At 38.0% G+C, this 13,356-nt stretch overlaps 1 protein-coding gene across 7 annotated transcripts in view; it reads right to left on the bottom strand.

Annotated features, from left to right (window-relative positions):
* dgkh (diacylglycerol kinase, eta) overlaps positions 1 to 13,356 on the bottom strand; it is an 89,566-nt gene that overhangs the window by 36,492 nt on the left and 39,718 nt on the right. For 4 of the 7 annotated variants that reach the window (XM_079618442.1, XM_079618440.1, XM_079618443.1 and 1 more), the window contains 2 exons: positions 4,150 to 4,254; positions 3,245 to 3,377 (listed from right to left, as the gene is read on the bottom strand). In XM_079618442.1, the coding sequence (XP_079474568.1) occupies positions 3,245 to 3,377; positions 4,150 to 4,254 (238 nt within the window). Of the gene's footprint in view, positions 1 to 3,244; positions 3,378 to 4,149; positions 4,255 to 13,036; positions 13,126 to 13,307; positions 13,319 to 13,356 lie in introns of those variants that run through there. The other 3 variants (XM_079618446.1, XM_079618444.1, XM_079618445.1) reach the window with 3 other exon arrangements.

The following is a 13,356-nucleotide window of genomic DNA, read 5'->3' as shown; positions in this document are numbered from 1 at the left end:
TCCAGGACCAGAATTATCTGTTTTATAAATAATGATTCTTGTTCACTCAATAGTCCACTCTAACGCCATTGTCAGTTAACAGCCAAGACAAAAGCAATTTCCATATGAACAGGAACAGCTCTCAGGCCTGAAGATAGTAATGAGAGGTTTGTTGAAAGAAATGAGATCATCTTTCTATAGCAACACATACAGTAATTAATACTCGGGAGTGAGTGTGCTTGCTGGAAACGCAAGCGCGTGACAACAGCACTGGAAAGTGCTCCTTAATTATCGCTCTCTAGACCGCTGCGACCACACGCACAACCACACACATCCACTTTTGCTTAATGCAATGTGACTCCAGAAAACTGTCAGTCTAAATGGCATCTTCATGTTTAGGTGGAAAATCAACATTAGGAACGACATTGATGATGAGGCTTGTATTGTTCACAATGCAGTGTGGGTTTCACTTGAATTTCTCATTAAAACTGAGGCGTGAATGAGAAACGTACTATTTTTACTTCCTGCATTGCGAGAGCCAATGACAGTCAGCCGAGTTTAATGAGCACCATCTGCATATCTCTGAAAGTAATTAGCACTCTCTTTCCACATGATGTCACACCATTAGCATGCATAATGCATGACCCTGGATGAGGTATTTTTAGTGATTGTTTTAACCTGCCAGCATGTTCCTCTGCAGGTAGTTTACAAATAACTAGCCACAAACATCAAGATTTTATATAAGGACAAATAATACATTATCAACTGTCAATATTATAACACATTTAAAGGGGTGGTTGAGTATGATTTCACATTTCTAACTTTAGTTAGTGTGTAATGTTGCTGTTTGATCATAAACAACATCTGCAAAGTTACAACGCTCAAAGTTCAAAGCAAAGGAAGATATTTGCTTTTAAAGAAAAGGACTACAGCAAACGGCTGGTAGGGACTACACGACATTCCTCCCGGGTTAGTGACATCAGCAACCCTAAAATGTACATAAACTCCGGGAACACACAGTCCATGTTGAGAAGAAGAAAAGTTGTTGTATAAGAGTAGCTACATTTGTGAGTCCGCTCAAATTTTAGCATCCATCTTTTCACATGCAATAGAAAGTCACTCTGTGTGCATCTCACAACAGACGAGCGATTTATAGATTAGCATGACAGAATATGCTAATTGAAGATAGTTAACTTCACATCAGTAACATAAATTCATCAACTAACCTTTCAGAGACGTCCTGTTGCATTCTACATGTTGTCACTTCTTCTGGAGTCTCTCCATCTTTGTCTGACTCCGTTTTAACATTAAAGGCAGAACAGTTTCTGTCATTTTAGTGTCTGCGTGAGGTAATCGCAGCTGCTAACACACACAAGCTCTTGAAACCCCGTCCTCTGCAGCAGCTCATTTGCATTTAAACGGCCAGGCACAAAACGGTGTGTTTTTGCAAACCCTCAAAACATGACAACTTTAACATGCTATATAAAGATATCTGTGGGGTATTTTGTGCTAAAACTTCACACACACACTCTGGGGACATCAGAGATTTATTTTACATCTTGTGAAAAGGGCATTTTACCACCCCTTTAATAAACTTTTTTTGTCTCCATACTGGCGTGATGGATCCGATCCTCAAGCAAAAGGAACTGGATGAAACATTTGACTGCTACCAATCCACATTCTGATTTCTGACTTTTGACGCTGCCTGAATCTTAATGGCACTGTGTTCATTCGTTGGCCAGAGGAGAACTGGCCTCCGACTGAGCCTGGTTTCTCCCAATGTGTTTTACTCCATTCTGTCACCTCTGACTTGCTTAGTTGGGGACACTTAATATTCAACAATATTATTGATCTGACTGCACTGACACTATTGGATGAGAACTGAACTGAGCTGCACTATGACATCACTGTTTTTCTTCAGAACTGCTTTATAGATTAAATGAACTAATTTAACGGAACTGAATCAATCACATCAGCTGAACAATGACACTGTTTTCTTTTAGAGCCGATATGAACTCAGTTTGCATCATTAAATCATTTTACTAATTACCACTGTAAAGTGGCTTTGAAAAAAAATCTGTATTGTATAAAGCGCTATATAAATAAACGTGACTTGACTTTTTGAATTTTTACAGATTCACTTTTAATATCATACTTAAAGTGATCATGATAATAGTATGCACTATTCATTGGTTCATATTATATAGTATAGGTTCAAAAAAGTTTGTTTTGTCCTCAAATATAAAATTGTGTTGTATTTTAGATTATTATATTAGAACTCCTTGTGGCAGTATATCAACCAATCAATCAATAAAACCATTAATGCGAACCAATGAATAGTGCATAATATCAATGTTCAGTGCTGTGTGATTTTGTTCTTGTTTAAATGTCTATATAGTTTTTATTATTTTTAAGTAGTTTTAGTTTATTTAGTTTTAGTAATGGATTTTTTTTTTTTTTTTACAATTTATAATATATTTTATAATAATTTATAATATTTTTTTTTTTAATTATAATATAATTTGATATTTTTTTTCATCATAATATACAGCTATTTTTTAATTGCCATTCATCTAAAAACATGCTTTTTGACCTCATAAGGCATAGTTATGGCATAGGACCTAACTGCCGAAGTTAACCAGGCAAAACCTGACTACCGGTACACTATTCCTTTTCAACACATCCCTTTAATCACCTTGACGGGTATACATTTGAATCAAAAACATGTCAGATTACTGACGTACAGTACAATAGGCTGTGATTGGTGTTTGAAGTTGACTTTAAGTGGTAGACAGGTGGAGTTTTTCGGCAGTGTTTTATACCTCTAAATCCCAAACAAGAGAAGCAACAAGAGTTTTTCTCTGATTGATGTGGAAGCACCTCAGCATGAGTGCATTTTAATATAAGAAGCAAACACATAATATCCTTGAAATGCAAATTCGAAACAAATAAAAGATAGATACTCGGCGTCGGTGTATTGATCGAAATACGTTTCCGTCCGCATCTTTTCTCCTCCTCAATTAGCTGTGCTTCTTCACTAAGTAGTCCTGACCAGTGTAACCGACTCTAATGTAACCCTCCCTGACCACCCCTGAGCAGCTTTGATGAAAATATGACACCTTTGGGGATGGACAGCGCGCTGAGCGAAGCAGCTTCATAATTGAAGAGGGATTATCCGACATACGGATTTGAGAGAGAGAGAGAGAGAGAGAGAGAGAGAGAGAGAGAGAGAGAGAGAGAGAGAGAAAGATGGTCAAACACCTACCTTCACAGGAGAGGCCATGAGAAGTGACCCCTGAGAGGCTGTCCCGACAGACGTTACAGAAGGTGGGGCGAGCGTGGGAGCAGGCATACCAGTTGTGCATCCCTGAGAAATGTTCCACATTAAACTGTGCCGTCTAGCAAAGGAGAAGTTAAGACAAATTGGCAGCGCCAGGATAAGACTTTTTCAGAGCCCCTAAAACAAAGACTATGCTTTTTAGCTCACACACACATGCAACACACAGACTGGCACATGTATATTAGCCTCAGGTGTACGAGACGCAACCCTCCTGCGTGCAACACCACACCACGACTCTCCCTGACAACCGGACCCCCCCCCCCCCCCCCCACCCCCGTAACATATCCTCCCGGCACGGGCATCTACCAGCAGCACCTTGATGCAACAGGACAGTGATTTAAGAAGCCGACTGCGCCCACGGTTGGGGGTGCGAGTGGAGCGCTCTAGTTCTGGGTGTGGTATTGCAGAACACGGGGGCTGAGAGTCTTACATAAGCATCTTCATCTCATATCAAAGTGAGCATACAGTCAACACTCAACGCCGCAGTCCGCACTTTCATTTACTGGCATGCGACGAACCGTTTCAGATGTTAAAAGCCGCCGCATGCACACATAGCTTTTCACAGTCAATTAGCAACAGCAAACAAATAGAGCAAAACTCCCTTCTTCCAGAACTATTTTAAATGGATAACATCATTTTTTCATTAACACTGAGAAGAGAAGAGGAAAAATTCTAAAGCAGGTCGGTTTAAAAGCTAGATTTAACACCCGAAATACACATGACCTGAGATGTGGCAGAGATGCACATTAAGCTTCTAGTTCCGAAGAAGTATGCTTGAAAAACAACAAACATGCATGCAAGACGCAACTCGACTCAAACTGTGCTCTTACCTCGTAATGCTCTCTGGACTGAACCGATTTCAGCGAGCTGATCCAGTCCTCCATTTCTTTCCTGTTCTCGGCACACAGGATAAGCCTTCGGAACGGTGTAATTACCTACAGGGAGACAGAGATCTGGGGAGATGAGAGCGGAGTCTCACCCTCCTGCCTGACTGACTGCGACTGACAATGAGTCCCCCCCCCCCCCTTCTGCTCTTTAAGACGAAGCTCGGGACAAGCCCCCCCCCACCCCTTGCCTCCTCCTCTTTAGCGGCCACCTCAACCCCTCAGGTCTTTTCCTCTCGGATGCTTGAGCGAGATTTGGGCTGACAGGCGGAGTGCCTGAGAAAATGCTAAAAGCCTGTTTCATAACAGGGGCAGCCTCCACACGAGTCAAACTCTGCGCTTTTAATACCACTATAATTTATTGATAACGGCACCCTTAACATCTCCACGCGCCGGCGGTGCCACTGCGGAGGCGCACAGCAACCCGACAACAGTTTTCGCTGCGACGCCGTGCGTGGTGAAGCAGGTGATACACTCCTCAGGGAATTACAGCTTACCACCTGCACCGAAACAACACCGCGGACCTCTACATAAATCATTTTCTCAATGTTGGCACTCTGGGTTTAAAAACACTGGGTTTAAAATCATTATCTAAATCATTCAATTATCTCAGGGTAAAACAGTGGGAATTACAACTGTTTTGATTTTCGATCCTCAGAGGTTGCTTTCATAGTTCAAGAGACTTGGTTCACAGTAAAGGTCCAAAAAACGACAATTCTGCCATTATTTACTTACCCTAGTTTAATTTGAAACCCATTAGACTTTCACTCGTATTAGCTATTTTTAATGACATTTTCTGTCCCTCTACTGAAAGTCCATTTCACCAAACATTCAAGCTTCAAAAAGTTCATAAAGACATCGTGATAGTAATCCATATGAATCGAGCGATTTCTGACGAGTCTCCCGAAGAGACACGATCGCTTTATATGTATGACGTAACATATTTAATTTAGGTTTTTATTCACACATAAACTTTGATCAATGCACATGCATAGAGCAGATCATATTTGGTAAGTGGAAGCTTAAATGTGCTTGCCTGATACGTGTGAACCTAGGCTTGCGTGTCACGCAAGTATACAGTTGAGCTTTCGTTTAACATATATGTTCACTGATCAATGTTTATATGTGAACGTTTTGGTGTAATGGACTTCAATGGAGGAACAGAAATCCCTCAGGTTTCATTAAAGGGTTAGATCACCCAATAATGACAATTCTTTCAGTAATTACTCAGTCTCATGTGGTTCCAAATTTGTAAGGCTTATGTTCATCTCCGGATGAAGATGAAAATGAAGATCTTGTTGTTTAAATCTGAGAGATTTCTTTGCCTGCATTGATAGCTACGCATCTACCACTTTTGGTGCTTCAAAAAGTTCGTAAAGAGATCGGAAAACTAATACATATGAATTGAGCGGTTTAGTCCAACATTTTGGCTGAGCTTCTGTTTATGTTTGCTGATCAATGTTCATATGTGAACAAAAGCCTAAATTCAATCTGTTCATCAAATAAGCATTCGTGTCTCTTCAGAAAAATTGGACTAAACTCTCTTTAAATGGATTAGTTTTACGACCTCTTTATGAACTTTTTGAAGGGTCAAAGTGGACAGAGGAGAGACAATGAAGGGACATAAATCTCTCAGATTTCATCAAAAAGATCTTCGTTTGTGTTCTAAAGATGAACGAAAGTCGTACAGATTTGGAAGGACATGAGGGCGAGTAATTATTGACAGAATTTTCATTTTTTGGTTGAACTAACCCTTTAAGTATTACGTCTGTCTCAGACTGTTATCAATTCCTGAGAATGAATTCAAACAGACAAATGAGTTTTTGTTTTTTGTTTTTACATTAAGAACATGAATGTGAACAGCTGAGATGATTTGCAAAATTTGAGTTCGCATTGAGAGCTCTGCCTTTTGATTGCAAACTTTGCAGTCTGAACAAACCTGAGCACTGTTTCGAGACATTTTTTTCTGAGATTTCTTTTGAAATTCTAAAAGAAACGTGTCCCATTACTACAGACCTTTTCCAGTCTCCGTTTGCTCTTCTAGAGTTTCATTGCTGTCTGGGAGAAACTTGAGATCTTGCCCTGTGCTCTGCTTGACTGAAACGGTTGCATTAAACCATTGTTCTAATGTCTACTTGTTTCCAATCTCTGCACCCACAATGAACTGGCATCACAGATCCTCCCTTAGCGCAAGTGTCAGTGTTCTCACTAATTATAAAGAGCCGCAAAAGAACCTTGTATTCCTGGCTGCAATAATGAGCTCACATGGATGCGATAGATAAAACCCATCTGTTCTTTTTTTAAATGTCTCAACTACAAGTTGCCTCACTCATTTTTGGAAAATCAGCCGTTACCATCTGGCATGATGGGGAATGAATCGTCTCTAATTAGGTTTTGCCTATCTGGTGGTTACTGCAGTTTTCAGAGGTGTGGTTACCAACCAAACAACGCTATCGGTGTTACACAACGGCATGCAATCTCCCAATGAGAAAATGCACTGGCTGTCGTGCCGCATGAGCGAATTACAAGGGAATGCACTGAAGATATCCACTAACAGCAGCAGAGGTGCCGAGAGAGAATTACAAACGCAACACAGTTATGTGGACGTCAACGTTGTAGCTCATTATGTTTGCCATTGGTGAAGATAGCTCCATCCACGGCTTGTTAGTTCTTGCGGTTTGCATCTGAGTGCTTCAACCCTCCGCAACATATTGTTCTTTCGGGGTTGTATTTCCTCCTTAACCCCACAAACCCATTAGTGGCTTCTGTCTCTACTTCAACATGACTTCCTTGAAGTCATGAAGTCATGAAGGTATTAGCAGTGTATCATTAAAATAATGTTCCGGGTTCAATACAATTCTTTCAACAGCATTTGTGGCATAATAATGTTGATTAACAGTAATTTCAACTCATCAATCCGCAGTTACACTAATAAACTTACAGTCTATGGAGCCAGTGATCTGAAGGGACATGAGGGGGTGTAAACATAATGACTGAATTGTTCTTTCTTTCTTTCTTTCTTTCTTTCTTTCTTTCTTTCTTTTCTTTTTTTCTTTTTTTCTTTCTTTCTTTCTTTCTTTCTTTCTTTCTTTCTTTCTTTCTTTCTTTCTTTCTTTCTTTCTTTCTTTCTTTCTTTCTTTCTTTCTCATAAGTCTTGAAAAGTGGCTAAAGTGGCTTACATTTTTTTTTATATGTTTTTTAGTGTTTACCTTTGTCTATTCATTCTTATTTCGCTTTTTTTTTTTAAATTATTTTTGGTAAATTCATATTATTTTGAATGGTGATATATACAAATTAACATTGATATTTAAATGCTAATTTTATGATACTTCCATTACAAATGTAATACGGTGTACCTGTAAATTATTTTCTGATCACAATACAGAAAAAAAAGTATCTTTTTGAAAATACCGTTAACACACAAAGCCCAAATCAGATAAAACATATATTCAGAAACATCATTCGAGTTAAGGTTTTTGTAACGCAACAGGACATTACGACCAGAGCTAAACTTCCCATGTCATGAAAAGGTCAAATTATTTTATTTTTACTGAACTTCATACACAAGTCAAGGATATTTTATTATTTCCTGCTTTTATGTTTCTGGATGCTGGCTGCACCACATGACTTTCTTTCAATGAAAATTCTTTCTTTATTATAAAAGTACAGTTGTGTGACCCTGACTTTTTTTGACAGTATGCCACCAAAATAAATATCAAAATATTTTTTTATTAAAATAATTAAAAACTAATTCTGAATGTCAACATTTCACCATAAATGCTGTAAACGTTAACTTGTACTGAACCCAAAATATGAATTGAAATGACAAAAAGCATTGCATAAATGCTAAACAAGAACAAGCGTTGTAGTTGTCTCTCTATCAACCTTCAGGAATTCACGAAACAACCTCCTCAAAGGCGACTCTTAATTCCAACCAGATAAGGTCATTTGGAGCGTAGAGTGTCTCTGGCAGATGTCCAGTCATCTGAGGAGCATCTCTTCTACAGGAAGACATTGGAAGCCTCCTTCGTAAATACCACCTGGTGCCAGTTCACCGTGCAGCTGCTATGTAAGGCTCCGGTTGTCCTTTACTAGCTTGTAAATGACAAGCCTTCTGCGAGGCATGTTTAGCAGTGCAGCCCGGATCTGTGAAGGGCAGTTCAGTCCGAGAGCTGCGACGCAAAGCTTCATGTTTATTTATATGTTCACCATAGATACTGCAGATCTAAACCACAAGCATGAGAGGCTGCGTATCTTCTACAAACACAAATAAAGAAGTCACACTGTCCAGGCTGCGCTGTCAACTGCAGAAAGAGCTGATGGAATTTTCCAGGCCTATTATTTCATTACTTATCATATACCTGATTCATTTTTGTTGCCCAAAAAAAACATACCTATCAATTTTCATGCCCGGCCGTGATGCAGTAATCACATTAGCATTCATCTTTCTCCCTTACACAATCAAACACGGGCAACTCCCAGCACATCCCTGCCAGCCACTTACTCTAAAAGCCTCTTCAACCGCTCGCGCCGAGGACGCGGCAACTTCACTGAGTGATTTCTCTTGTGCTCCGCCACTGCGGTTCTTGATTACATTCAAATGGAGTTTAGACGAACTAAGGATTGCGTCAAGTCTATTTTACAATGAGTGGGTGCCAGTGCTGGTTCCCAAACCAGTTCTGGGCCGTATGAATTGGGCTGGGTTGCATTGATCGACTAGTCATCCAACATGTTTTCTTGGATTTTTTTGTTTTTTAAACCTCAGCGATCCGGCGTAGAAGAAATGCACTGTTTGTAAAAAGCAATTGAATAATGCTAAATTGTCATTCAATGTGGGTAAAAGCTAAACATGGGACCAATGTGTACCAGAACAACAGTTTTGTTGGGAAAACATTTAATATTAACTGCCACAGTTCAATTAACTAAAATTAAAACCATAAAAAAAAATTATGATAATAATTACTTGAAACTTTAACTAAAATTTAAATGAACATATATTCACAAATATAACACAAAAATTCTAAATTACAAAATATTAATAAAAACTATAATAGTATGTCAATAATACTAAAATAACACTGCCACAGTTAAAGTCAAACAAAATGGCACTAGTAAGCTGACACAAATCTAACAATGGGAAATGCCTTACATGGCCTGGCATTTTGAACATACATACTATGTATGAAAATAAATATTTACATTAGAGTTTATTCAATGAATGGTAAAAAAAAAAAAAATCCACTCACACTTTTCTGAGCTTTTTTCTCATTGATATAACAATTTCTATATTTTTTATTAAATGGTATCAAAATCAATACATTCAATTTAAAATACGAATAATGATTACATATTTAAACAGTCAAATTGTGAAATTTCTTAACTTTACATAAATGTATCATGCAAAGTTTGATACTCCTCTCAGGACGAGCTTAATCTGTTCGGGATCAGGACCCAGAAAACAACCCGAAAACAACTTAATTATATGAGGATTCCAGTTAAAATTAGTTATTAGTACATCATCACTACTCTGTGTGTTTTGTCATCAATTGGTTTAGAGTCAATTGAAATGCAGGCCAAAGAACCACCAAAACCACCAAATTGAGAACCAGAACCATTTTGGTAGAAAGATGCATAAGAAACTGGTCAAAGAAGTGATGTTTAACAGAGCAGCAGTGTGTGGTGCAGGAGGATGCAAGGAATCGCTCAAATCTCACAGCTCTCAGACCAATGAGACTGCCATTGACCGAGGAGGCTGATTGTTGTCTGGGGAAAGTGAGACCGTTCCGGTTCAATACGCAGGAAAGGGCAGTAGAGACGGAGAGAGTTCGAAGAGAGCATCCGTGTGAGACAAACGCCGCTTTATTTAACGCAGGAATGAGTCTGACCTAATCAACGATAGAACATTCTAGAGTCAACAGATTAAACCTTTAATGAAGGTCTGTGAGAAAACGCCACTGGATTTGACGGAAACCGTTTGGACAGCACATCAGATTCAGTGAGATATCAATGTCAGTTAATTGTTCTTGGTGTTAGTGTTGTAAAAAGAACAACAAAACCACAAATCTAGTCCTAAATTAATGAAGCATGCATTGAGTATTGAGTATCCTACTGGAATATCCTATTGTAAGTTGAAATTCCCACTAACTATAATCAGTAAGATTTTATTTTTTATTTTTTTATTAACACTTTTATTTAGCAAAGGCTCATTAGATTGATCAAAATACTGACAGTAGATTGACAGTAAAGACATTTATAAAATAAATTTATTTCGGAAACCGAAAATAAATAATCAATTAATAATCAATGAATTATTTAATCAAACATATTTAATAATAAAAATTGAGTTGTACATTTCAATTGCACACAAGGCGTTTTTTTTTTCTGTTTTTTTTATTTTTTATAACAGAATTGCTCCAGTTTGTTGGTGAAATAAACAGTAACAATAAACTGTAATAACTTGTTTTATTGATGTCTTTCCCTGGTTGAAATGATTAAATGAGACAGTATTTATTTCAGTAAGTTGTAATGCATCTTTGAAAATACATTCTGCTGTTCACCCAAGTTTATTTTGTGCTGTAACCAGTAGAAAAGAGAAGATGCTGAGGCGCTAGCAATTGTCACGGCGTATTAAAGAGGTCCAAAAATAAATTTGTTGTTTGAAATTTCATAATAAAATCGACAGAATTTTATTGTTGAGATTTTGCTTCATATCAAAAGTCACAAAGCTTTTTGCAATTATTGGATGGCTGCCACACTACTAATGTTTAGTGAAGTTTTGTTCACGCATCAACAAGAAACAGCAAAGACTAAAGGATTTCAGATTTAAGAAACCATATCATTACCGATTCAAATCGAGAAATGAATATTGTCAATCCAAAGCAGACTTGTTAAACTGTAGTAGCTTATCCATGTTGTGTGACGAAACACAGAGCCATTGGAGAAGTGCTAATTAAAAGTGTGTTTCGGTCACTGATCTAGGCACACCAAAACCATTTCGTCCCAAAAGCGAAAACAGTTTGGTCCATCCCTAATAAATGCTGTCCTTTTGAGCTTTCTATTCATCAAAGAATCATTTTTTTTTTAAATCACGGTTTCCACAAAAATATTAAGTAGTACGGCTGTTTTCAACATTGATAAGAATGAGAACTAGTATTAATAATTGAGTACTAACAACAGTGAGCGGCAAATCAGCATATTAAAATGATTTCTGATGCTGAGTAATGATGCTGAAAATTCAGCTTTACCATCAGTGGAATATATTAAAATAAAAACACTTATTTTAAATTGTAATAACATTTCAATAACAGTATTTTTGATCAAATAAATGCAGCCGTGAGCATTTTAAGAGACTTTTTACAACAATTATTGAACAGTAGTATATATATATATATATATATAGGCTTAATATTTATCTGTCTGACTCCTGTTGCATGTTAAAGTGCGTTCTCCATCAAGGTTAAGTACACCCAATACAGAATTCATCATCTGTCTGTTTGCACGGGTACACAGTGTTTTCACACCACAAGAAAGAGATACTGCATTTAATTAAAGCACTCTCTCTATACGTACCTCTTGGAGTCTACATTATTTCACATTAGTGAGCCAGCGGATTCCCTCTGGACAAAATTGATTATTATTTCATTAGATCAAGCTCAGTCTATTTATGGACTTTAATCTCAGGCGTGTCAGGATCGTTTTTCTTGCGGACGATCATTAGGGCCGTATCAACAAAGTCATTTTGTAATAATATTTCCAATATCAGTCTGGTTTTATCATGTATATTTCATTATCATTGTTCCTGCATTGATCTGGCGTGCCTCACCTGACTTTATAATATAATTCATCATTAAATGAGCTCCATTAGTCAGGACGATGTAGAACATCGCGGATAAAACACTAACACGCTGCCGTCTTACACTGATTTATCTGTTTACAAAGGACCTGTAAAAATGACACAGAATTCTGCTTTGTCCTTTTAAAACAGCAAAATGTCCTGCAGTTTGAAAAACTAATTTCCATCTAGAACTGAAGAGTATTTTTAATTATTAGGCATGTATCATAATAATTATAAAGACTACATGTAAATAATTAATAGACAATACATGAACAATTATAGAAAACCACAAGGAAGATGCTTTTAAAAAAAAAAAATAATAATAATAATTAAAATGAAAAATAATTCAAACTTAAATGGCAGTACCATTTAAAACGAACTACTTAAGGCAAAAAGCTGATTAAAAATGGAGAATTATTTAAAAAAAATGGTGACCAGGACCTAAGACCTTCCCTTATACAGTACATTCATGCAAGTTTCAATCTAAAATCTGATAAAAAATAATAAATAAAAAGTCCATGGATACGTTTTGCATCAAGCACCAACATGGACACACACGAAACATGACATTCCCTCATTTTAATGCTGCACTGAAGCTGCCGTAAGTCTCTTGCGGTTGCGTACCAGCTCACGATAAGATATGCATCAGTCTACGCCATTAAAACTTGGTAGCATAAATACAAAATCACAAAATCCATTTGTGCGCAGCCCCTTTAAAGCTCTAGCCGGTGCCAACTTAGTATAATGGAATCTTGCTCTTGAAAACAAGCGATAAAAAGCACTTGCTGCTGCTGGAAGGTTTGCCTCGCTCACATGTACGTCCTTTCCTCTTACATGCTCAGAAACCAAATGTCAGTGTTAAAATGGCTCATAAAGAGACAAGTTTCCATTCGGCTAGCGAGCAGAACCCAGATGTCAAGCGACACTGTTATACACACACTCATCGGGATACGGTGTTCATGCATATGCCGTGTGTGTGTGTGTGTGTAGTGCACTCACCAGCGATCCGCTCTCAACTGCACCGCTGCTTCTGTAATCGTGAGCTGATGCCTGTGAGTGTGTGTGTGTGTGTGTGTGTGTGTTTTGAGCCTGGTTTCTCAGGATCCCTCACCCTCCCCAACCTCTGCAGAACCCTCCACCGCTCAAGGAACAGCCCACCGGAGACACATGCGATGTCACATGTACCGCCACACTGAACACTTCCACATGGACAAACACACGGGCACAAGCACAAATGTTGATGTACGGATAAAGAACAATTCCTGCATACCAAGAGGCCGTCCTAAAGAAGTCGCGTGTGTTTGTTTCCAGGCTGAACG

Source organism: Phoxinus phoxinus, assembly GCF_949152265.1.
Source record: "Phoxinus phoxinus genome assembly, chromosome: 7".
Classification (NCBI taxonomy): Eukaryota; Metazoa; Chordata; class Actinopteri; order Cypriniformes; family Leuciscidae; genus Phoxinus; species Phoxinus phoxinus.
The sequence above is the reverse complement of the archived record's forward strand: the minus strand, read 5'-3'. Positions and strand labels throughout refer to the sequence as shown.